General features: G+C 51.8%; 1 protein-coding gene across 1 annotated transcript in view; it reads left to right on the top strand.

The window, feature by feature from the left end:
* The window catches only part of mdga1 (MAM domain containing glycosylphosphatidylinositol anchor 1), a 176,778-nt gene that overhangs the window by 128,323 nt on the left and 22,013 nt on the right, over nt 1–26,442 (top strand). Inside the window, exons 12-16 of the mRNA XM_088625959.1 lie at nt 5,006–5,186; nt 6,608–6,631; nt 7,424–7,579; nt 7,858–8,016; nt 20,885–21,015. Of these exons, the coding sequence (XP_088482085.1) occupies nt 5,006–5,186; nt 6,608–6,631; nt 7,424–7,579; nt 7,858–8,016; nt 20,885–21,015 (651 nt within the window). The remainder of the gene's footprint in view (nt 1–5,005; nt 5,187–6,607; nt 6,632–7,423; nt 7,580–7,857; nt 8,017–20,884; nt 21,016–26,442) is intronic.

The following is a 26,442-nucleotide window of genomic DNA, read 5'->3' as shown; positions in this document are numbered from 1 at the left end:
TGAGCAGTTCAGACCTGTTTGTTAAGAAGTCTACGACCCATCCTGTCAAGTTTCTGTTTAAATTGAAGATCTTTGAGAGTTTCTGTACCAGCATTAGTCTTTGTGTTGTAGTTAAGGCAGAGGGAGAATCAATAGGCAAATGTCTTTGGTCAAGATGCTGACAGCCCAGCTTTAACAACGTGGGTGTTGTGTTGCCTGCTCCCCTCGTTTCTCTGTGTGCAGACTTCAGGGGGTCAAGAAGGTCCTTTTTTGTGATGCCTCACCATTGACTCCAGACATTGCACTGAGAGAGATGTGAGAGCAAGTGGCCTGAAGCTGTTAACCTCACCTGGCCTGGCAGTGTTTGGAATGGAAATAGTAGATTTCTTCCACAGAGAGCAATGGTTTGTAAATATAAGGACATCAGAAAAAGCAAGCTAAATATACCACACCGCTGATCTGCACAGGCAGTTCCCAAGCCTTCCACACACTTGATCTGGACCTGCACTTTTCTTGACATTAATTCTCCTACACTGCCCGAGCACCTCTGCTGTGTCCATTTCAGTTTTGCAGTGTAGCTGATCATGAGACATGTGGACAGACTGCAGAGTGAGACGGTGTGTTCAGCGCTATGGACAGCTCCCAGAACAGACCACTTAACCAGTTTTAGCACGGTTTAACAAGCGGTGTTAATTGTGTCGAAATTGTACATGAATCTATTTTTGATGGAGGCGGAACCTTGCAGAAGATCAGTCTGGCTCTGGCCCGCTGTCATAGTCAAGCATGGTCTTCTATGAATCTGAAAGAGGCCAAAGAAACCCACACAGGTATTGATCCTGTGTCCCGGGAGATATCCCCTGGAGCTCTGAGTTCCCAGACACAGGTTGACTTCTGTCCTTTTTTCTACCAGTTTCTCTCCTCTGTGTTTCCAATTTCTTAATGACACATTAAGACGGCAGCACACAGTAAGATCATTCAAGCAAAACACCTAGAGCTGTGCTCGTCATGTCCTCTCTTGGTCTGAAACGCAGCCAAATTGACATCAGCGAAAACCTAGGAAATAAGAAGACAATCCTTCCCGTGGCCTGCTGGGAAATGCCGATTCCTCCATCCTGCTTTCAAGGGAAGACTGCAAACTTCAGCAAACAGAATTCTAGAAGATAGAGACTTCTTCAATCTTGTGACCGTCACTCCACTCTTTCTGACCCGTGTTCTGTCACAAAGTATGGTTTTTGTGTTCATTTTTACGTCACATTTTTCAGTAGGAGTTCTGTTTTTGAGAGAGAGTCCTGCCACTACGGGCTCAATTCTATCACTGTTGAAAGAGTTCTGTTACTATGGACACAGTTCTGTCACTGTCGGTAGGCTTCTGTTACTATGGACACAATTATATTGCTGTGGATAGACTTCTGTTACTATGGACACAGTTCTGTCACTGTGGATAGACTTCTGTCACTGTGGATAGACTTCTGTCACTGTGAACATTATTGTATAGCAACGTGTGTCAGCCAGTGTGCAGCACCACTCTCAGAAGCAAGCTGCTGCCACCTCTCAAAATGTTACACACTGACTAACAAAGACGTCATTGCGCTGAGTGTGTCTACACACTGTTATTGTAATGTCTGTCACAACATTGAATTTCTATGGGACTGGGAGAGAGTGTGGGCTAGTGGCTAGAGCTGAGGGACTGGGAGAGAGAGAGAGAGAGAGAGAGGCAGTGTGGGCTAGTGGTTAGAGCTGAGGCCCTGGGAGAGAGAGAGAGAGAGGCAGTGTGGGCTAGTGGTTAGAGCTGAGGCACTGGGAGAGAGAGAGAGGCAGTGTGGGCTAGTGGTTAGAGCTGAGGCACTGGGAGAGAGGGAGAGGCAGTGTGGGCTAGTGGTGAGAGCTGAGGCACTGGGAGAGAGAGAGACAGTGGGTTAGACCTGAGGGTCTGGGAGAGAGAGGCAGTGTCGGCTACTACTCCAGGCCTTGAGCAATATACATTGTTCTACTGATCCGATAACTCCGACTGTGAGAGTCTGACTGCAGTCCAGACAGCTAGAGCTTTTGTGTGTGTAGATTCAGGAGCTGGATAATTCGTTTTTTTTTCAGCTCTGAAGTGTTCAAAGTAATAATGTGTTTCTCTGTGTTATTTCCCGATTAAGTGCCAACAGCGCTTGATAAGAGTCTTCACTCCAGACCTAATTAGACACAAAACAAATGCGTTTGACCCCCTGTGCGGTTCGCGGGCAGCGCTGGGGGCTGGTTGTGTGAGAGTGTGAGAGTGCTCTTACCAGCCCTGCTGGAATCCTGGACCAGCTGAGCTGAGAGCAGTGCGTAGGAGGCAGGGCTTCGCTGATCTAGCTGGGATTTCATCCCACTAAGAGGATTCATTTTCATACAGTGGTTACGTGCAGCAGGATCGCAGGCCTGTCACTGTTCCAAACTCCGTACCCCGTCCCGATCAAGCACAGAGCCCTGGGCGGCCATGGCATCGTCCCACACTCCTGTACACACGTGGCCAGGTCTGCTGTCCCCAGCTCATGCGTGCCAGGAGCTGGCCGTTCCTCTCTGACGCACGGTTTCTCTCCCACTGTTGCCCTGATCCCTGCACTGGGCTCCTGGCAGTTTGGGGGTGTTCTCTGTGGGAGCCCCAAGCTCCACAGGCTCTGACCCACTGTGGCAACCTTGAGTGTCACTGATGCTGTGTTTGACTGCAGCGTGTATTATCGGCCCTTGACTCAGCACCTGTCTTTTACATTCATGGACACACTGGCCACTGAGCCCATTCGACTGAGCCTGGCCTCCGAGCGTTACAATCTGGGGTACTGGGGTAGAAATATATCGAGAAATCCCCAGAACCTGGAGACACTGTTGAATCACTCATGTTGAGCTGGGGGGTTGCTGTGACCAGTGATGGAATAGGTCTTGCTAACTGGCTCTGTCCGCAAGCAGTAGGAACCCAGGGCAGCATCTCTTCAGTCTTGTGAACATCTGCATTCCTGATATGTTCCTGTGTCTCCGCCATCTGACTGCCCCCCGTGGCTCCGACAGCCTGGGCCCAGTGCAGGAGCAGGGCTGTGATCATCACTTCCACAGAGCCATGAGGATTCCCCAAGGCAGAGTCCGGACACAGTTCCCTGGGGCTTGTCCAGCAGCCTGTCTGGCAGGGAATCACATTATCCCCTCAGGCCTGTGTTTGCACATGTCCTGAATAATATCTCCTAATAAGTGGGACTTCAAACATGAAGGTCTGAGGTGGGAACACAGCAGTCAGGTGATAGTTTAATTTCAAGCTCTGTGTGCAGAAGCCCGGGTGACTGTGTATGGGAGAGAAGGCAGCAGCAGAGGTACTGCAGCTCCCAACATTGCAGGCACTGAGCTACTGTCTGACTTACTCAGCAGACAGCCCAGGGCTGTCACTGTGTCCCAGGGCTGGAGAGACACTGTGTCATTGTGATCTGGACCCAGGACTAGAAGGACACTCTGTCATTATAATCCAGGACTGGAGAGACACTTTGACATTGTGGCCTGGGACTGGAAGGACACTCTGTCATTATAATCGGGGACTAGAAGGACACTCTGTTATTGTAATCCAGGACTGGAGAGACACTCTGTCATTATAATTTGGGACTGGAGAGACACTATGACATTGCGATCTGGGACTGAGGAGACACTCTGTCACTGTGGCCCAGGACTGGAAAGACACTTTGACATTGCAATCCGAGACTGGAGAGACACTCTTTCACTGTAATCGGGGACTGGAGAGACACTCTTTCATTGTAATCCGGGACTGGGGAGACACTTTGACATTGTGGCCTGGGACTGGAAGGACACTCTGTCATTATAATCCGGGACTGGAGAGACAGTCTGTCACTGTGGCCGGGGACTGGAAAGACACTTTGTCATTGTAATCCGGGACTGGAGAGATACTCTTACACTGTAACCCAGGGCTGGAGCCACAGGTGTTCTGGTCGATTTCCCCTGATGCCACAGGGGACAGTGAGGGCAGACTTTTTTTTTCTTTTTTAACTTTGCTGTTGAGCAGAAACACTCAGAAATGCTGCTTGGACAGGAAATGCAGTACAGAGAGCAGACCTTCCAAGATCTTCCAATATTCAAAAATATCCCAGGAGCAGCAATCAGGGATGAACCAGGGTCAGAAAGTGGTCTATTAGAGAGAATGAGGACAAGAGTTTCTGACACTGAAGGGGCAGCTCTGATGCACATTCCAGTGACTAGGAGCTATTTCTCTGTGTGCATGTGCTAGTGACAAACTAGCAGACAAACACGTTATATACAGTGTACAGCGTCCTTGAGCTTAAACTGTAAGAGTGTGTGAGTGTCAGCGTCAGTCTGTGCAAGTGTGAGTGTGTAAATGTTAGTGTGACTGTGTCAATGTCAGTGTGAATGTTAGTGAGTGTGAATGTTACTGTGAATACCAGTGTCTGAGTTTGTCATTAAGTGTGTGAATGTCAGTGTCTGTGTGATTGTCAGTGTGTAAGGGTGAATGTGTCAATGTTAGTGTGAGTGTCAGTGTAAGTGGGTGTGTGTCATTGTGTGAATACTAGTGTGTGAGTACGTGAATGTGAGTTTGTGTAAGAGTGAGAGTGTAAATGTCCATGTGAGTGTGTAAATGTCAGTGTATGAGTGAATAACAGTGTGAGAGAGTGTTCCTATAAGTGTACATGTGTGAATGTGTCATGTATGTGTGTAAGGCTAAGTGTGTGAGTGTGGATGTCAGTGCGCAGTAAGTGTACATGTGTGAGTGTGAAAGTCAGGGTGTGCGTGTGCACTCCCTGTGTAATACCATGGTGATCGATAACAACTGGGACTGGAACAGAAGCCAGACATGCAGGGGCTCCACCGGCCTGAACAGTCTCTTCTGTCTCCCTTCAGCTCCCAGAGGTGAAAGGCTAGTGGAAGGGATAAGCAGTCAGGTGAGGGTCTGTGAAGGGGCTTCCTGGTAGGCACCCACTCCCTCCAAATGTCTCAGTTTCTGCATCTAGCGATGCTCACTGTGTCATTGTCCATTTCTCTCGGTCAGATCCAGAAGAGGCAGACAGTGCTGTCCAAGCAGATCACGGTGAAGGAGCCTCAGAAGGGCAGCCTGCTCTCCTACAAAATTCAAGACTTGCGTATCCCACTGCCCTACGAGGTGCGGCTCACTCCCATTACCACATATGGCCTGGGAGACAGTGCAACCCGGAACATCCAGTACTCTGAAGGTAAGTGTGTCCAATGCACTGGTAATGAGTGTGCCCAATGCAGTGATAGTGAATGCGTGAAGCCCTCTGATAATGAGTGTTCCAGTGCTCTGTTAGTCAGTGTGTCCAGTGTTCTGAAATTGATTGTCTTGTGCTCTTATGGTGAGTGTGTGACCTGTGTTCTGGCAGTGAGTGTATCCTGTGCTCTAATGGCGAGTGTGTCCTCAACTTTAATGGTGAGTGTCCAGTTCTCTGATAGTGAATGTGTCCATTGCTCTGACAGTGTGCCTGTCCAGTGCTCTGACGGTGAGTGTGTTCTCTGCTCTGACGGTGAGTTTGTATAAATCTCTGGTAATGAGTGTGTAAAGTGCTCTGACAGTGAGTGTATCCTACGCTTTTGGCGAGTGTGTCCAGTGCTCTGGTAGTGTGTCCTGTGCTCTTATGGTGAGTGTGTAATTTGCTCTGATGGTGTGTGTCCAATTCTCTGATAGTGAATGTGCCCATTTCTCTGACAGTGTGTCCGTCCAGTGCTCTGATGGTGATTGTGTCCTCTATTTTGACAGTGAGTGTGTCCTCTGCTCTTATTGTGAGTTTTTCCAGTTCTCTGATGGTGAATGTGTCCAGTTCTCTTATTGGGAGTGTTTCTATTTCTTTGTTAGTGAATGGGTCCAGTGCTCTGATGGTTATTATATTTAGTGCTCTGACAGTGAATGTTTCCAGTGATCTGATAGTGAGTGATTCCAGAGCTCTGATAGTGAGTGTACTGTACAGTAAATATGTCCAGTGGAGTGCATTCAGTGCTCTGATGGTGAATTTGTGCTCTGCTCTGATAGTGGGTGTATTCTGTGCTCTGATGGCAAGTGTACCTTATGCTTTGATAGTGTGTGTCTAATTCTCTGATAGTGACTGTGTTCATTGCTCTAATAGTGAATATATCTTTTGCTCTGACAGTGTGTGTTCAATGTTCTATTAGTGAGTGTGTCCTGTGCTTTGACAGTGAGTGTGTCCAGTTCTCTGGTTGTGAACATGCCTAGTTCTGTGACAATGTGAGTGTCCAGTGTTTTGTTCGGGAGATGCTCCGACAGTGAGTTCCACTTTCCCTTCGGCCCTAGCTGAGACTCTCAGAGTCCCGCCCCTCCTGTCCTGACTGAGCTGCAGTCTTGCCTTTTCTAACCTGGCCTACCATGTGCTCTAGCTTACTGAGCTCAGAAACTCCCCTGGTTTGCACCTGGTCTCCTGTGTATTTGAGCTGCTGATACAGATGGCTGGTACTTTCTCATGCAGGGGTCACCCTGAGTTCATTCACTTGGTTAGTTTGCTGCTGTGATGCGTTTCAGTCAGGTATCTGTGCGAGACACTCAGCTCTTCAAAGAGAGGTTCTGTGCTAGGGGGTGATCTGTAGTTCATTGTCTTACACTGACAGTTGGTCTGTTTTCTTACAGCCTTCAACTACCCTGGACCTTTAGGTAAGCCAGACACACCTGTCTGTTCTTCTTAAATTGCTGCTGCTGCTGTTGTCTTTAACGGAGCCATCATCTCTATCTTGGCCATCATGATCAGTATCTTTATTATCACCGTTATCGCTGCACAGCAGTTTCCTGTGTAGTACATTAAATTAGATTGAGGGCTCTGGTACACATTTTAATGATTAAACAGAAAACATTTATATTTAACAGAAATGAAGCGGGTCTCCTTCACAGAGCTCAGCCTGCATTCTGAATGCAAAGGCTTCACTGGTTAAAGCTCCATGGGATCCCTAGTGTTTAATTTAAGTTTAATTGCTCTCATCTGGCTGAACAAATTTATACAGGAAGTTAAAATCAAGAAACATCTGGCATTGGTTTTTACAGCTGCCATGCAATAAGAACTCATCTGTATTCCCATAGTTAGTCACTGTATGTCCACTCCAACGCATGCTGGTTATAAATGGGCTGAAATGTTAAATCGCAGGCCCAGATTCTGCCGATGCAAAAATCTGTGTCCTTAATCTGTCAACTGTCATTACACTGCATGGCTTACTATGAATTATGGCTGTTCGCTTTATTCTTCTCTCAGTCTGCCTGTGTTTCACTTTGTAATGCTCCTCTCTTTCTTTGTCTCTCTCCCTCTCTCATCTTCCGGGCCTCCCTGTCTGCCCTAATCCCTATCTCTCCTCCCTCCTCCCTCTCCCTCTCGCTCCTCTTCCTCCTCTGTCCCAAACCTCACCTCTCCCACCCTTTCCTTCTCCCTCTCTCTCTCTCCTGGTTCCTCGTGGCCAGCGGAGCGCGTGTGTGGTTTTGAGGATGACAGGATGTGTGGTTTCACTCAGGACCAGAACGACAAGTTTGACTGGATCCGACAGAACAACCTGACCCAGAACCCCAAGCGCTCGGCCAACACCGGACCCATTAAGGACCGCAGTAACACAGATGAAGGTAGGGCCCTGGCATGGAGGGGAGTGCCCAAGCCACAGACACCATCTCCGAGAGTGTGCCCTTCAGGAGTCTCCCCTTCTGTGTGCCGTTCCTCCCTCGGGATCCCTGGGGGGGTGGGAGATTCACTGAGACCTCAGTGTGGGGTTGTTCATGGTTCTGGTGCAAGCCGAGGGGGGAGAACCGGGCAAGACTGGTGACCCCCAGACCAGTGGCAGTGGTGGTGATGATGATGATGGTGAAGGTGACAGCTTGTGTTGCTTGTGTGGCTCTCTTCCCAGGGTACTACATGTATATCGAGGCGTCCTCTCCGCGGGTGCAGGGGGACAACGCGCGTCTCATCTCCCCCATCTACAACGTGACTGTCAGCAAGGGCGCCGTGCGCAGCCGCACCCCCTACTGCATCTCCTTCTACTACCACATGCATGGCAAGCACATCGGTGAGTGAGGTGGTCTGTAATCCAGGGGTGATCAGAGGGCATGTCAGTGAGTGAGGGGGTCAGTAATCCAGGGGTGATCAGAGGGCACATCGGTGAGTGAGGGGGTCAGTAATCCAGGGGTGATCAGAGGGCACATCGGTGAGTGAGGGGGTCTGTAATCCAGGGGTGATCAGAGGGCACGTCAGTGAGTGAGGGGGTCAGTAATCCAGGGGTGATCAGAGGGCACGTCGGTGAGTGAGGGGGTCAGTAATCCAGGGGTGATCAGAGGGCACATCGGTGAGTGAGGGGGTCAGTACTCCAGGGGTGGTCAGAGGGCATGTCAGTGAGTGAGGGGGTCAGTAATCCAGGGGTGGTCAGAGGGCACATCGGTGAGTGAGGGGGTCAGTAATCCAGGGGTGATCAGAGGGCACGTCAGTGAGTGAGGGGGTCAGTAATCCAGGGGTGATCAGAGGGCACATCGGTGAGTGAGGGGGTCTGTAATCCAGGGGTGATCAGAGGGCACGTCGGTGAGTGAGGGGGTCAGTAATCCAGGGGTGATCAGAGGGCACGTCGGTGAGTGAGGGGGTCTGTAATCCAGGGGTGATCAGAGGGCACATCGGTGAGTGAGGGGGTCTGTAATCCAGGGGTGATCAGAGGGCACATCGGTGAGTGAGGGGGTCAGTAATCTAGTGGTGATCAGAGGGCACATCGGTGAGTGAGGGGGTCTGTAATCCAGGGGTGATCAGAGGGCACATCGGTGAGTGAGGGGGTCAGTAATCCAGGGGTGATCAGAGGGCACATCGGTGAGTGAGGGGGTCAGTAATCCAGGGGTGATCAGAGGGCACATCGGTGAGTGAGGGGGTCAGTAATCCAGGGGTGATCAGAGGGCACGTCGGTGAGTGAGGGGGTCAGTAATCCAGGGGTGATCAGAGGGCACATCTGTGAGTGAGGGGGTCAGTAATCCAGGGGTGATCAGAGGGCACATCGGTGAGTGAGGGGGTCAGTAATCCAGGGGTGATCAGAGGGCACATCGGTGAGTGAGGGGGTCAGTAATCCAGGGGTGATCAGAGGGCACATCGGTGAGTGAGGGGGTCAGTAATCCAGGGGTGATCAGAGGGCACATCGGTGAGTGAGGGGGTCAGTAATCCAGGGGTGATCAGAGGGCACATCGGTGAGTGAGGGGGTCAGTAATCCAGGGGTGATCAGAGGGCACATCGGTGAGTGAGGGGGTCAGTAATCCAGGGGTGATCAGAGGGCACATCGGTGAGTGAGGGGGTCTGTAATCCAGGGGTGATCAGAGGGCACATCGGTGAGTGAGGGGGTCAGTAATCCAGGGGTGATCAGAGGGCACATCGGTGAGTGAGGGGGTCAGTAATCCAGGGGTGATCAGAGGGCACATCGGTGAGTGAGGGGGTCAGTAATCCAGGGGTGATCAGAGGGCACATCGGTGAGTGAGGGGGTCAGTACTCCAGGGGTGATCAGAGGGCACGTCAGTGAGTGAGGGGGTCAGTAATCCTGGGGTGATCAGAGGGCATATCTGTGAGTGAGGGGGTCAGTAATCCAGGGGTGATCAGAGGGCACATCGGTGAGTGAGGGGGTCTGTAATCCAGGGGTGATCAGAGGGCACATCGGTGAGTGAGGGGGTCAGTAATCCAGGGGTGATCAGAGGGCACATCGGTGAGTGAGGGGGTCAGTAATCCAGGGGTGATCAGAGGGCACATCGGTGAGTGAGGGGGTCAGTAATCCAGGGGTGATCAGAGGGCACATCGGTGAGTGAGGGGGTCAGTACTCCAGGGGTGATCAGAGGGCACGTCGGTGAGTGAGGGGGTCAGTAATCCAGGGGTGATCAGAGGGCACATCTGTGAGTGAGGGGGTCAGTAATCCAGGGGTGATCAGAGGGCACATCGGTGAGTGAGGGGGTCAGTAATCCAGGGGTGATCAGAGGGCACATCGGTGAGTGAGGGGGTCAGTAATCCAGGGGTGATCAGAGGGCACATCGGTGAGTGAGGGGGTCAGTAATCCAGGGGAGATCAGAGGGCACATCGGTGAGTGAGGGGGTCAGTAATCCAGGGGTGATCAGAGGGCACGTCGGTGAGTGAGGGGGTCAGTAATCCAGGGGTGATCAGAGGGCACGTCGGTGAGTGAGGGGGTCAGTAATCCAGGGGTGATCAGAGGGCACATCGGTGAGTGAGGGGGTCAGTAATCCAGGGGTGATCAGAGGGCACATCGGTGAGTGAGGGGGTCAGTAATCCAGGGGTGATCAGAGGGCACGTCGGTGAGTGAGGGGGTCAGTAATCCAGGGGTGATCAGAGGGCACATCGGTGAGTGAGGGGGGTCAGTAATCCAGGGGTGATCAGAGGGCACATCGGTGAGTGAGGGGGTCAGTACTCCAGGGGTGATCAGAGGGCACATCGGTGAGTGAGGGGGTCAGTAATCCAGGGGTGATCAGAGGGCACGTCGGTGAGTGAGGGGGTCAGTAATCCAGGGGTGATCAGAGGGCACATCGGTGAGTGAGGGGGGTCAGTAATCCAGGGGTGATCAGAGGGCACATCGGGGAGTGAGGGGGTCAGTAATCCAGGGGTGATCAGAGGGCACATCGGGGAGTGAGGGGGGGTCTGTAATCCAGGGGTGATCAGAGGGCACGTCGGTGAGTGAGGAGGTCAGTAATCCAGGGGAGATCAGAGGAAATTAAGATTTGTCTCCTGGAGGTGGGAGATAGTCAAATCTGGAGGGAAAAGGAAGAAGCAGGATAGATAGGGCAGCGTTATACACCCTGACAGCCGCCTGGAGGAAAGACCTGAGGGAACGTTCCCTTGAACACCGTAGTTGGAGCAGTCTGTTGGTAAAAGTGCTCCGCTGCCCAGTAACAGTCCCATGAAGCAGATGAGAGGCGTTGTTCATGATAGCTGTGAGCTTGTTCAGGATTCTCCTCTCAGCCACCACCTCCAGGGGGTTAAGGCTCAGCCCCAACACAGAGCCAGCATTCTTGATGAGTTTATTGAGCCTATTTGCATCTCTTGTCATGATGCTGCTGCCCCAGCACACAACAGCGTAGAAGATGGCCACCACTGGTTCATAAAAAATGTGTAGCAGTGTTCCACACACACCAAAGGACCTGAGCCTCCTAAGAAAATAGGCTCTGACCTTTCGTGTACAGGGCATCAGTGTTACCAGACCACTCCAGCTTATCATCCAGGTGTACCCCTAAGTACTTGTAGGACTGCACCCCCTCTATGTCCTCACCCTGGATGGAAACAGGGTTCAGCCGAGACTTACTCCTTCGAAAGTCCATGACCATTTCTTTAGTCTTGGTGGTGTTTAGCTGGAGATGGTTAAGATGACAACACTCCACAAAGCTGGTAATCAAGCTCCTACATCCCTCCTCCCTCCCCTCGCTAATACACCCCACAATTGCAGAGTCATCTGAAAACTTCTGCAGATGACATGTCTCAGAGTTGTACCTGAAGTCAGAGGTGTAAAAGGTGAACAGGAATGGAGCAAGGACAGTCCCCTATGGAGCCCCAGTACTGCCAACAATCTGTTCGGACACACAGCTCTGTAGCCGTACATACTGTGGCCTGAGGGTCAGATAGTCTATAATCCAGGACAGCAGGGGAGTGTCCACCTGCGCCGCCCTTAGCTTATCTCTCAGTAAAGGTGGATGGATGGTGTTAAAGGCACTGGAGAAGTCAAAGAACATAACTCTCACAATGCTCCCCGTCTTCTCCAGGTGAGAGTTAGCTCTGTGTGGCAGATAGAGGACTGCATCCTCCACTCCCAAGTGTGACCGGTAGGCGAACTGCAGGGGGTCCAGTGCTGTACTCACCAGGGTTCTGAGGTGGTCCAGTACAAGCCCTTCCAGAGTTTTCATTAGGTGTGAGTCAGTGCCACAGGTCTGTAGTCATTCAAGACTTTAGGGTGCCCCTTTTTGGGTACTGGGACCAGACAAGATGTCTTGCAGAGCACTGGAACCCTTTCTAATCACAGGCTGAGGTTGAAGATGTACTGCAGCACTGAACCCAGTTGGTCCGTGCAGATCTTTAGCACCCTGGAGCTGACACCATCAGGACCCGCTGCCTTCCCTGCATGGAGTCTCCTCAACTCCCTTCTGACCTGGGCAGCTGTGATAGATAGGCCGAGGAGGGCAGGGGAAGATGGAGTAGGAGCAGGAGGGATCACATGATGGGGAGACTGAGGACATGAAGAGGGTGTCTGGGGTGAAGGCCTGTAAGGTGATTGGACAGTGGACCCTGTATTGAATCTGTTAAAGAAAAGATTCAGCTCATTGGCCCTCTCCAGGCCTCCCTCACTCTGTTGGCCACCGGACAACTTGTATCCGGAGATCTTCCTCATGCCATTCCACACTTCTCTCACATTGCTCTCCATCAGCCTGTCCTCCATTTTCCTCCCATAAGCCACCTTGCTCTCCCTTGCTCTCACCTTCAGGATATGTTAAAATTTCAAGCCTGCTTGCTTCTTTCTGCTGCTTAAAGCGAGGTGTTGTGGCGCCCACACAGGAATACGTCTCCCTGGCTTAGTGTGTAGTGATTTCATGACACCAAGGGTCAGGCATACAAGACATCTCTTGAGATTCCAGTGCTGAGACCTCCACCTGTATAGTTGAATGCTGCTGAGTCTCCTGTGCATGCTGGTGTACTGATGGGACTCCACAGTGCCCTGACGATTGGAGATAGAGAATGGAAGGTCTTCATCAAGCCCAATGACCAGATAACTGACTTATCAGAGGTGAGGACACAAACCTACCCCTGGCTGCTCCTGTGGGGGTTGTTGATCACACTGGCACAACTTTCAAATCCAAAGAGCAGTGTCCTGGTAAAGTCAAGAGCAGTATCTTAGTAAAGTTAGGAACATTACACAAACACAGGAAGAACAGGTCACACAAACACAGGAAGTACAGGTCACACAAACATAAGAAGAACAGGTCACACAAGCACAGGAAGTACAGGTTACACAAACAAAAGAAGAACAGGTCACACAAGCACAGGAAGTACAGGTTACACAAACAAAAGAAGAACAGGTCACACAAGCACAGGAAGTACAGGTAACACAAGCACAGGAAGTACAGGTTACAAACATAGGAAGAACATGTCACACAAATACAGAGAGTACAGTTCACACAAGCACAGGAAGTACAGGTCACACAAGTACAGGAAGTACAGGTCACACAAACACAGGAAGAACAGGTCACACAACCACAGGAAGTACAGGTCACACAAACATAAGAAGAACAGGTCACACAAGCACAGGAAGTACAGGTTACACAAACAAAAGAAGAACAGGTCACACAAGCACAGGAAGTACAGGTTACACAAACAAAAGAAGAACAGGTCACACAAGCACAGGAAGTACAGGTTACACAAACAAAAGAAGAACAGGTCACACAAGCACAGGAAGTACAGGTTACGAACATAGGAAGAACATGTCACACAAATACAGAGAGTACAGTTCACACAAGCACAGGAAGTACAGGTCACACAAGTACAGGAAGTACAGGTCACACAAGTACAGGAAGTACAGGTCACACAAACACAGGAAGAACAGGTCACACAAGCACAGGAAGTGACTGTTGTGAGTCATGAAAGTGACAGCTCAGCCCGATGGAGTGGCTCTCCTGGCTCGTCCTGGGCTGCTGAGCCCTGCAGGGTGTGGAAACGGGCCAGCAGGACCCTTGGAATTACAGATGTTGGCCAATCTTCGCAGCTTCAGCTAATGTGATAAGTGGCTTGCAGGCCCTGTGCAGACACCACTATAAATGAATCCACAGATGCTAGCGCCTAATTAGAACGAGTCCTGCTGGGAGCCCCTCAGCCTGTTTGAAATGTACCAGAGCCTTTCTTCGCTTTAGTCAAAGCATTAAGCAGCGTTTAACGAGCTTCAGTTCTATTGCAGAAAATATTTTGATAGACACTGCTTGCTGGAAGGCAAGGGTACCATGAATCACACCCGCCTTCATTTTAGTTCTGAGATTGATCGCCCTGGACCAGGCTTGTTTTAATTGGCTCTTTTCATTTCCAGTTAAAGGGGAAGTGCATTGGGCTGTCTGAGCTGTATGATGGGCTTCTTGATGATGCATTCGTGCTCAGTGTTTTCAGCCAGACTGATTACACTGAGCCAGTGACCTGATGTCCCACTTGCTCCCCACGGTCCTTATCTCTCGGAAGAGCCGCGGACCCTCAGCGGGGTGAAGACACAGGGTAGGGCCAGTGCTGTCGGGGCACTCTGCAGACAGATAGATGTGTCACCGGTAAACTTGTCAGATCTCCCCACCTGACAGCACAGTGAACGTGGTCAGTGTGCACCAGTCTGAGGGTGCTTGCTAGTGGGCCAGAGGTGCCCATTTGACCCGTAGTGACCCGTAGTGACCCATAGTGACCCGTGACTTCCAGATCATGTTCAGAGAAGGACCTCAGGGACGACCTCCTGGAGAACCTGGGTGTCCTGTGAGATGTGAATCTTTAATCTGGGGGGGTATTTCTGCATCTGTGATGCTCCTGTTCAGTGCTGGAAACGTCCTTGGTGTGGCTGAGCTAGCTGCTGATGAGGAACATGTTGAGCCTCTCGTTTCGGAGGTGCTTTCAGGATGCTCCTTTCTGATGTTTCCTGTGTGAGTCAGGTTTCTGCAGCCACACCCCTGTAAACCCAGAGGAGGGCTCAGTGGCGCCCCCCGCAGGCCGCCCATACACTCAATCTGCCTTTGCCCCCCTGACACCCCACAGTGCTTTACCCTGGCACTGTGTCACCCCTAAAACCAGCACGTGCTGGGACCGGGGGGGGAGGGGAGACCCCTGCTGGTGGAGGGGGGTGTGAGGGCCGCGGGGGTCCCAGGAAACTCTGCTTTGTTCACGCTCTGCAGCCCTGTGCTCTGCCGCAGCAGGGGGACGCTATCTTCAGCAGCACTGAGCGTCAGGGCCCCTGTCCAACAGGAATCATGCATGAACGGGATTTTCAATCGGATTAATTTATTGGCTTAAATAAAAAATGACAGAACCGCCGGTGGTCTCTGGGCTCTGGCGCTCTGGAAGCTGCATGAGGAGGAGTGGGAGTCTTCTTCGCTCTCCCTTTCTCTGATCTCCTCCCCCCCTTCCTTTCTCACTGCATCTCACTCTGCAGCACTCAGTGTCTCTGTACGCTGTCCTGACAGAGGACACCCTGTCCTGACAGAGGACATGCTGCCCTGTTAGGAGTGACATGCTGTCCTGTCAGAGGACACTCTGTCCTGTCAGAGGTGACTCACTGTCCTGTCAGAGGACACATCTTCCTGTCAGAGGACACTCTGTCCCGTCAGAAACATGCTGTCCTGTCAGGAGTTACACGCTGTCCTTTCAGAGGACACATTGTCCTTTCAGAGGAAACTCTGTCCTGTCAGAAACATGCTGTCCTTTCAGAGGACACATTGTCCTGTCAGAGGAAACTCTGTTCTCTCTCACAGCTCTCTCAATCCTGCTCTTCTTTCTCACGGTCCTTTGTTCTGCTCGTCTCTCTCCCTCTCTCATCCTGCTGCTCTCTCACTCCCTCATCTTGCTCCTCTCTCTCCCTCCCTCATCCTGCTGCTCTCTCACTCCCTCATCCTGCTCCTCTCTCTCCCTCCCTCATCCTGCTCCTCTCTCTCCCTCCCTCATCCTGCTCCTCTCTCTCCCTCACCCTGCTCCTCTGTCACTCCCTCACCCTGCTCCTCTCTCCCTCCCTCATCCTGCTCCTCTCTCACTCCCTCACCCTGCTCCTCTCTCCCTCCCTCATCCTGCTCCTCTCTCTCACTCCCTCATCCTGCTCCTCTCTCTCCCTCACCCTGCTCCTCTCTCTCCCTCCCTCATCCTGCTCCTCTCTCCCTCCCTCATCCTGCTCCTCTCTCTCCCTCACCCTGCTCCTCTCTCACTCCCTCACCCTGCTCCTCTCTCCCTCCCTCATCCTGCTCCTCTCTCTCCCTCCCTCATCCTGCTCCTCTCTCCCTCCCTCATCCTGCTCCTCTCTCTCCCTCACCCTGCTCCTCTCTCACTCCCTCATCCTGCTCCTCTCTCTCACTCCCTCATCCTGCTCCTCTCTCTCCCTCACCCTGCTCCTCTCTCCCTCCCTCATCCTGCTCCTCTCACTCCCTCATCCTGCTCCTCTCTCTCCCTCCCTCATCCTGCTCCTCTCTCTCCCTCACCCTGCTCCTCTCTCTCACTCTCTCACCCTGCTCCTCTCTCTCACTCCCTTATCCTGCTGCTCTCTCCCTCCCTCACCCTGCTCCTCTCTCCCTCCCTCATCCTGCTCCTCTCCCTCCCTCATCCTGCTCTTCTCTCTCCCTCACCCTGCTCCTCTCTCACTCCCTCACCCTGCTCCTCTCTCCCTCCCTCATCCTGCTCCTCTCTCTCACTCCCTCATCCTGCTCCTCTCTCTCCCTCACCCTGCTCTTCTCTCTCCCTCACCCTGCTCCTCTCTCACTCCCTCACCCTGCTCCTCTCTCCCTCCCTCATCCTGCTCCTCTCTCTCCCTCACCCTGCTCCTCTCTCCCTCCCTCATCCTGCTCCTCTCACTCCCTCATCCTGCTCCTCTCTCTCCCTCCCTCATCCTGCTCCTCTCTCTCCCTCACCCTGCTCCTCTCTCTCACTCTCTCACCCTGCTCCTCTCTCTCACTCCCTTATCCTGCTGCTCTCTCCCTCCCTCACCCTGCTCCTCTCTCCCTCCCTCATCCTGCTCCTCTCCCTCCCTCATCCTGCTCTTCTCTCTCCCTCACCCTGCTCCTCTCTCACTCCCTCACCCTGCTCCTCTCTCCCTCCCTCATCCTGCTCCTCTCTCTCACTCCCTCATCCTGCTCCTCTCTCTCCCTCACCCTGCTCTTCTCTCTCCCTCACCCTGCTCCTCTCTCACTCCCTCACCCTGCTCCTCTCTCCCTCCCTCATCCTGCTCCTCTCTCTCCCTCCCTCATCCTGCTCCTCTCTCTCCCTCACCCTGCTCCTCTCTCTCCCTCACCCTGCTCCTCTCTCACTCCCTCACCCTGCTCCTCTCTCTCACTCCCTCACCCTGCTCCTCTCTCCCTCCCTCATCCTGCTGCTCTCAATTCAATTCAATTCAAGGTGCTTTATTAGCATGACCGATAGGTACAATCAGTGTTGCCAAAGCAAATGAAAGTAATGATATTTACATTAAACAAAACAAAACAAACAAAACAAAAAAAATAGAATAGCTCTCTCCCTCCCTTATCGTGCTCCTCTCTCTCTCTCACTTCCTCATCCTGCTCCTCTCTCTCACTCCCTCATCCTACTCCTCTCTCCCTCCCTCATCCTGCTCCTCTCTCTCTCTCACCCTGCTCCTCTCTCCCTCCCTCACCCTGCTCCTCTCTCCCTCCCTCATCCTGCTCCTCTCCCTCCCTCATCCTGCTGCTCCTCTCCCTCCCTCACCCTGCTCCTCTCTCTCCCTCCCTCACCCTGCTCCTCTCTCTCCCTCCCTCATCCCGCTCCTCTCTCCGCTCCCATCACTGCCTGGTGCACACTCAGTGAGCCCTGGTCTCTCAGACAGTTCGCCTGCCCACTGCTCATGTAAGCAGCATGTGTCTGCAGGCTGTGCACCCCTGGGCCTCTGCGCTGTCCGTGGCAGGAGAGGAGGCTCTCCCAGCCGTGCCTGAGTGTGCTTCAGTCAGGAAGGTGCTTCAGTCCCTGGCTGTGGCTGTGCTCACTGTGCGGTGGAGAGCTCCGGAGTGCATTGTCCTGCAGCGCTGTCACATTGTGTGGGACACAATGCCATCCTCGCTCCCTGCCTCTCTCCAGCACTCTTCAAGCAGGAGGCGAAATTCACTTCTCCTCCATTTGCCTCATTAGCGGCAGTATTTTCCACACTTCAGCTCCAAAGAGAATTGCGTTTTAAATTGGCCCGATATCTCTGCTCCTCAGATTCTCCCTCTTCAGCTTTCTTTTTTAAAATCATTTCTTTCTCGCGTTTCTAAAGCCGGAGGAGACAAAGAGTGGCAGTCCGCCGATGCATGAAACGCAAGAAACGGGAACCAGGAGAGGGACAGGGAGCAGAGAAAAGTCAACTCCCTTCTGTTCAAAAGCTACCTGTGGAGTTTCAGGGTATCTCAGAATCTCCCCTAATCCTAAAACAGGCTGTGGGCGCAGGGAGGCCTGTATGGGCCACAGTGGGTGTTGTGGACAGGCAGGAGCAGTCTGATGTCAGACTCACTCAGTAGGCACTTGTGAAACATGTGGGCACACTGGTCACTCAGCTGGGCTCTCCCGACAAGACATGTTGAATTACATCACCACTCAGTGAACCGTCCCCCTCCAATCAGTCAGGGGACTGTCCTCTCTCAGCAGTTACCAGGTGCACTGAGCACACCTGAGACAGGGGTCTGAGCACACCTGAGACAGACAGGGGTCTGAGCACACCTGAGACAGATAGGGGTCTGAGCACACCTGAGACAGATAGGGGTCTGAGCACACCTGAGACAGTTAGGAGTCTGAGCACACCTGAGACAGGAGTCTGAGCACACCTGAGACAGTTAGGAGTCTGGGCATACCTGAGACAGTTAGGAGTCTGAGCACACTTGAGACAGTTAGGAGTCTGAGCACACCTGGTACAGTTAGGAGTCTGAGCACACCTGAGACATTTAGGAGTCTGAGCACACCTGAGACATTTAGGAGTCTGAGCACACCTGAGACATTTAGGAGTTTGGGCACACCTGAGACAGTTAGGAGAACCATGGAGGGGATAGGTTTTAGACAGGAGAAAGAGCTAAATCACTTGTGGTGATGATAATAATAATAATAATAATAATAACAATAATAATAATAATAATAATAATAATAATAATTGCTTACACTTATATAGCGCTTTTTCTGGACACTCCACTCAAAGCGCTTTACAGGTAATGGGGACTCCCCTTCACCACATTGGCCACCACCAATGTGGTGGTTATGTCACCATAATGGTTATGTCACCATTGATGACTAACCTCATCAATGATGAGGTTAGTCTCGGGGCATCCCAGTGCAGGTGTCAGTCACATTGCACAGGATGTTTTCAGCACGAACATGTTCAGTAGACCAGGTGGACAGGTAATGACCTGAGAACATTATTCCCCATCCGTGAGAACTGCACAAGAAACGGTTGACTTTTCTCTGAATGTCAAGTGAAATTGCAATGATTGGGCCTGTTTGAAGAGGGATAGTCCTGGGCTCGGAGGGTTCTAATTTGCCTAATTAACCATTCTCCTGATGGTTGCCATGACATTAAAGCGAAGTGCCTCCTGTTCTCAGTTTTAAATGTACTTCCACATATTTTCTACTTGTGTCATCGGTTTCAGGTTTCACTGTTTGTTCTGAAGAAGTCCTCTGGGTTGATTTTGTCAGTGTCTTTGAGGATTTTTAATACTTGTATCAGGTCTCCTCGCAGTCTTCTCTGCTCAAGACTAAAGAGACTCAGTTCATTCAGCCTGTCAGTGTAGGACAGTCCCTTAATACTTGTATCAGGTGTCTTCACAGTCTTCTCTGTTCAAGACTAAAGAGACTCAGTTCCTCCAGCCTCTCAATATTCATTAATCCACAGAATGGTTGCTTTGTCTGGACTGATTCCAGATGCCTTTGACACACCTGGCACACTGTAGAGATATCTGTAGACGGAGCAGGAAGCTAGATTAGACACTATGAAGGAGTATCTAAGTATATCAGATGGCCGTCAGAAAAGAGGCTCTGAAGCACAATCATAAGGATGCTGTTGAAACACAAGACCCTGCCAAATAACAGCTTGAATAAACAATGTGTGGTAATTAAATAAAATGAGCAAGTGCTGCTTTTTTTAACTGTGAGCACCAGAGATCATTTCCATAAATTAGTATAAGTAGTGTGGTGAGTGAGCTTTACTCTGCAAGATGATAATGTGTCCATTAATAACTTAATAAACACAAGATTTGTTCCCTGCTATTATTAGTAACAAGTAAATTCCTCCTCTGTCAATATTAGGTATAAATGATTTCCATATTAATCAGTGTATTGGGAACAAGAGTCTCTATAGACTGGGAAAGAAGGACTAGGAAAGAGAGGGAGGCAGTGTGGGCTAGTGGTGAGAGCTGAGGGACATCTCTTTCTGTGTGTGAGGGGACTCAGAGCAGTAATTCTTTATGAGGAGACTCAGAGCTGTAATTATAATACTCTGTGTGTGCACTACTCAGTACAGTAATCATCTCTACAGTATCTGCTGTAATCAGTTCAGTAATGTTCTCTATGTGCAGTATTCAGTACAGTAATACTCTGGGTGTGCACTACTCAGTACAGTAATACTCTCTATGTGCAATATTCAGTACAGTAATACTCTGGGTGTGCACTACTCAATATAGTAATATTCTCTATGTGGAGTATTCAGTACAGTAATACTCTCTGTGTTGCAATACTCAGTACAGTAATACTCTCTATGTCCAGTACTCAGTACAGTGATACTCTGTGTGTGCAGTATTCAGTATAGTGATACTCTGTGTGTGCATTACTCAGTACAATAATACTCTGTGTGCACTACTCAGTACAGTAATACTCTGTGCAGTTCTCAGTATAGTAATACTCTCTGTGTTGCACTATTCAGTACAGTAAAATGGTCTAAGTGCAGTATTCAGTACAGTGTTACTCTGTATGTTGCACTACTCAGTACAGTAATACACTGTGTGTGCACTACTCAGTACAGTAATACTCTTTGTGTTGCACTACTCAGTACAGTAATACACTGTATGTGCACTACTCAGTACAGTAACACTCTGCGTGTTCACTACTCGGTAAAGTAATACTCTGTGTTTGCAGTTCTCAGTATAGTAATGCTCTCTGTGTTGCACTACTCAGTACAGTAATACTCTCTGTGTTGCACTACTCAGTGCAGTAATACTCTCTGTATGTATGTGTGTGTGTTTCAGGTTCCCTGAATGTTATGCTGCGAGGCAGGAGCTTTGGCGGAACAGGCCCTCCGGTCTGGAGCCTCTCTGGAAGCCAGGGAAACTCCTGGAAACAGGCCAATGTCACTGTCAGCCCCAGCGGCCCGTTTCAGGTACTGACAGAGACCAGGGGCATCAGGGCAGGCAGTGAGAGGGGTGCAGTGTGAGACACAGCGCAGTGTGAGACAGTGGGTAGTCCAGTAGAGCTGGGGTACAGCGCTCAGTGAGAGGGGTGCAGTGTGAGACACAGCGCAGTGTGAGACAGTAGTTAGTCCAGTAGAGCTGGGGTACAGGGCTCAGTGAGAGGGGTGCAGTGTGAGACACAGTGCAGTGTGAGACAGTGGGTAGTCCAGTAGAGCTGGGGTACAGGGCTCAGTGAGAGGGGTGCAGTGTGAGACACAGCGCAGTGTGAGACAGTGGGTAGTCCAGTAGAGCTGGGGTACAGGGCTCAGTGAGAGGGGTGCAGTGTGAGACACAGCGCAGTGTGAGACAGTGGGTAGTCCAGTAGAGCTGGGGTACAGGGCTCAGTGAAAGGGGTGCAGTGTGAGACACAGCGCAGTGTGAGACAGTGGGTAGTCCAGTAGAGCTGGGGTACAGGGCTCAGTGAGAGGGGTGCAGTGTGAGACACAGTGCAGTGTGAGACAGTGGGTAGTCCAGTAGAGCTGGGGTACAGGGCTCAGTGAGAGGGGTGCAGTGTGAGACACAGCGCAGTGTGAGACAGTGGGTAGTCCAGTAGAGCTGGGGTACAGGGCTCAGTGAGAGGGGTGCAGTGTGAGACACAGCGCAGTGTGAGACAGTGGGTAGTCCAGTAGAGCTGGGGTACAGGGCTCAGTGAGAGGGGTGCAGTGTGAGACACAGCGCAGTGTGAGACAGTGGGTAGTCCAGTAGAGCTGGGGTACAGGGCTCAGTGAGAGGGGTGCAGTGTGAGACACAGCGCAGTGTGAGACAGTGGGTAGTCCAGTAGAGCTGGGGTACAGCGCTCAGTGAGAGGGGTGCAGTGTGAGACACAGCGCAGTGTGAGACAGTGGGTAGTACAGTAGAGCTGGGGTACAGGGCTCAGTGAGAGGGGTGCAGTGTGAGACACAGCGCAGTGTGAGACAGTGGGTAGTCCAGTAGAACTGGGGTACAGGGCTCAGTGAGAGGGGTGCAGTGTGAGACACAGCGCAGTGTGAGACAGTAGTTAGTCCAGTAGAACTGGGGTACAGGGCTCAGTGAGAGGGGTGCAGTGTGAGACACAGCGCAGTGTGAGACAGTGGGTAGTCCAGTAGAGCTGGGGTACAGGACTCAGTGAGAGGGGTGCAGTGTGAGACACAGCGCAGTGTGAGACAGTGGGTAGTCCAGTAGAACTGGGGTACAGAGCTCAGTGAGAGGGGTGCAGTGTGAGACACAGCACAGTGTGAGACAGTAGTTAGTCCAGTAGAGCTGGGGTACAGGGCTCAGTGAGAGGGGTGCAGTGTGAGACACAGCGCAGTGTGAGACAGTGGGTAGTCCAGTAGAACTGGGGTACAGGGCTCAGTGAGAGGGGTGCAGTCTGAGACACAGCGCAGTGTGAGACAGTGGGTAGTCCAGTAGAGCTGGGGTACAGGGCTCAGTGAGAGGGGTGCAGTGTGAGACACAGCGCAGTGTGAGACAGTGGGTAGTCCAGTAGAACTGGGGTACAGGGCTCAGTGAGAGGGGTGCAGTGTGAGACACAGCGCAGTGTGAGACAGTGGGTAGTCCAGTAGAGCTGGGGTACAGGGCTCAGTGAGAGGGGTGCAGTGTGAGACACAGCGCAGTGTGAGACAGTGGGTAGTCCAGTAGAGCTGGGGTACAGGGCTCAGTGAGAGGGGTGCAGTGTGAGACACAGCGCAGTGTGAGACAGTGGGTAGTCCAGTAGAGCTGGGGTACAGGGCGCAGTGAGAGGGGTGCAGTGTGAGACACAGCGCAGTGTGAGACAGTGGGTAGTCCAGTAGAGCTGGGGTACAGGGCTCAGTGAGAGGGGTGCAGTGTGAGACACAGCGCAGTGTGAGACAGTGGGTAGTCCAGTAGAGCTGGGGTACAGGGCTCAGTGAGAGGGGTGCAGTGTGAGACACAGCGCAGTGTGAGACAGTGGGTAGTCCAGTAGAGCTGGGGTACAGGGCTCAGTGAGAGGGGTGCAGTGTGAGACACAGCGCAGTGTGAGACAGTGGGTAGTCCAGTAGAGCTGGGGTACAGGGCTCAGTGAGAGGGGTGCAGTGTGAGACACAGCGCAGTGTGAGACAGTGGGTAGTCCAGTAGAGCTGGGGTACAGGGCTCAGTGAGAGGGGTGCAGTGTGAGACACAGCGCAGTGTGAGACAGTGGGTAGTCCAGTAGAGCTGGGGTACAGGGCTCAGTGAGAGGGGTGCAGTGTGAGACACAGCGCAGTGTGAGACAGTGGGTAGTCCAGTAGAGCTGGGGTACAGCGCTCAGTGAGAGGGGTGCAGTGTGAGACACAGCGCAGTGTGAGACAGTGGGTAGTCCAGTAGAACTGGGGTACAGGGCTCAGTGAGAGGGGTGCAGTGTGAGACACAGCGCAGTGTGAGACAGTGGGTAGTCCAGTAGAGCTGGGGTACAGGACTCAGTGAGAGGGGTGCAGTGTGAGACACAGCGCAGTGTGAGACAGTGGGTAGTCCAGTAGAGCTGGGGTACAGCGCTCAGTGAGAGGGGTGCAGTGTGAGACACAGCGCAGTGTGAGACAGTGGGTAGTCCAGTAGAACTGGGGTACAGGGCTCAGTGAGAGGGGTGCAGTGTGAGACACAGCGCAGTGTGAGACAGTGGGTAGTCCAGTAGAACTGGGGTACAGGGCTCAGTGAGAGGGGTGCAGTGTGAGACACAGCACAGTGTGAGACAGTAGTTAGTCCAGTAGAGCTGGGGTACAGGGCTCAGTGAGAGGGGTGCAGTGTGAGACACAGCGCAGTGTGAGACAGTGGGTAGTCCAGTAGAACTGGGGTACAGGGCTCAGTGAGAGGGGTGCAGTCTGAGACACAGCGCAGTGTGAGACAGTGGGTAGTCCAGTAGAGCTGGGGTACAGGGCTCAGTGAGAGGGGTGCAGTGTGAGACACAGCGCAGTGTGAGACAGTGGGTAGTCCAGTAGAGCTGGGGTACAGCGCTCAGTGAGAGGGGTGCAGTGTGAGACACAGCGCAGTGTGAGACAGTGGGTAGTCCAGTAGAGCTGGGGTACAGGGCTCAGTGAGAGGGGTGCAGTGTGAGACACAGCGCAGTGTGAGACAGTGGGTAGTCCAGTAGAGCTGGGGTACAGGGCTCAGTGAGAGGGGTGCAGTGTGAGACACAGCGCAGTGTGAGACAGTGGGTAGTCCAGTAGAGCTGGGGTACAGGGCTCAGTGAGAGGGGTGCAGTGTGAGACACAGCGCAGTGTGAGACAGTAGTTAGTCCAGTAGAACTGGGGTACAGGGCTCAGTGAGAGGGGTGCAGTGTGAGACACAGCGCAGTGTGAGACAGTGGGTAGTCCAGTAGAACTGGGGTACAGGGCTCAGTGAGAGGGGTGCAGTGTGAGACACAGCGCAGTGTGAGACAGTGGGTAGTCCAGTAGAGCTGGGGTACAGGGCTCAGTGAGAGGGGTGCAGTGTGAGACACAGCGCAGTGTGAGACAGTGGGTAGTCCAGTAGAGCTGGGGTACAGGGCTCAGTGAGAGGGGTGCAGTGTGAGACACAGCGCAGTGTGAGACAGTGGGTAGTCCAGTAGAGCTGGGGTACAGGGCTCAGTGAGAGGGGTGCAGTCTGAGACAGGGCAGGGTATTGTATTCAAGCTTACATGTCATTCACCATGTTCACAAAAGCAGTCTCTTGTGCTCATGAAGATGTCAGTAACAAAGTGATTCCTGACTTTCCGTCATTTCTTGTTGCTCAGTGTAGTTAACCCTGAAGACACCTCAGAGTCTTCTTTATGAAGAGGTTCTTCACTCCCAAGCCCTTCCTTTGCTCTGCTGTTTTGGGACCTCTGCTTTGGTCCTGAGTGTGCAGCTGGCCCATGAGTCAGCTCTCAGTGTTCTTCAGGTTTTTGAGGGGTTGATTTAACTCATCTCGCAGTGTCTAGAATAAAGAGAATGAGATCATTTCATATGCCTGTGTGTGATGTTCCTTGGAGGCCCATTATTCTAGTCACTCTTTCTCAAACTCTTTTCAGACCCACACAATTCTCTCTGTAACGTGATCACAACTGAATGCAGTATGGTCAGACGTCCTACAAGTGTGCTGTATAATTGGAAGAATGTTATTGATTTCTGCTCTAGGTTTTCACTCTGTATCCGAGCACCATGAGCCTTCTATTTCTCTTGAGCAGAGGGCATGGATGAGACTTCATCCACACTCAATCCATTTCACGGGTAACTTCTCCCAATTCAAGCCAGCTCTGACACTCCTGACTGCTGCCAGCTTGCTTTGGCAGGCTGGGGTGTGGACTGAGGTGTGGACTCAGGTGTGGGCTGAGGTGTGGGCTGAGGTGTGGCTCAGGTGTGGACTCAGATGTGGACTCAGATGTGGACTCAGATGTGGACTCAGGTGTGGACTCAGGTGTGGACTCAGGTGTGGACTCAGGTGTGGACTGAGGTGTGGACTCAGGTGTGGACTCAGGTGTGGACTGAGGTGTGGACTCAGGTGTGGACTCGGGTGTGGGCTGAGGTGTGGACTGAGGTGTGGACTCAGGTGTGGACTGAGGTGTGGACTCAGGTGTGGACTCAGGTGTGGACTGAGGTGTGGACTCAGGTGTGGACTCGGGTGTGGGCTGAGGTGTGGACTGAGGTGTGGACTCAGGTGTGGACTGAGGTGTGGACTCAGGTGTGGACTCGGGTGTGGACAGGTGTGGTGATAGCGGCAGTAGTAACAGTGGTGATAGTAGTAGTAAGAGTGGTAGTAACTGTGGTGGTAGCAGCAGTAGTAACAGTGGTGGTAACAATGGTAGTAACTGGTGGTAGCAGTAGTAGTAATAGTGGTAGTAACATTAGCAATATTAGTAGTAACAGTGGTGGTAGCAGCAGTAGTAATAGTGGTGGTAACAGTGGTAGTAACAATGGTGATAGCAGTAGTAAGAGCAGTAGTAACAGTGGTGGTAGCAGCAGTAGTAACAGTGGTGGTAACAGTGTTAGTAACAGTGGAGATAGTAGTAGTAAGAGTGGTAGTAACTGTGGTGGTAGCAGTGGTAGTAACGGTGGTGGTAGCAGGAGTATTAATAATGGTGGAAACAGTGGTAGTGACGGTGGTGGTAGCAGGAGTATTAATAATGGTGGTAACCGTGGTAGTGACGGTGGTGGTAGCAGGAGTATTAATAATGGTGGTAACCGTGGTAGTGACGGTGGTGGTAGCAGGAGTATTAATAATGGTGGTAACCGTGGTAGTAACGATGGTGGTAGCAGGAGTATTAATAATGGTGGTAACAGTGGTAGTGACGGTGGTGGTAGCAGGAGTATTAATAATGGTGGTAACCGTGGTAGTGACGGTGGTGGTAGCAGGAGTATTAATAATGGTGGTAACCGTGGTAGTGACGGTGGTGGTAGCAGGAGTATTAATAATGGTGGTAACCGTGGTAG

This window comes from Lepisosteus platostomus, chromosome 3, assembly GCF_059453375.1.
Source record: "Lepisosteus platostomus isolate fLepPlt1 chromosome 3, fLepPlt1.hap1, whole genome shotgun sequence".
Taxonomy (NCBI): Eukaryota; Metazoa; Chordata; class Actinopteri; order Semionotiformes; family Lepisosteidae; genus Lepisosteus; species Lepisosteus platostomus.
The sequence above is the reverse complement of the archived record's forward strand: the minus strand, read 5'-3'. Positions and strand labels throughout refer to the sequence as shown.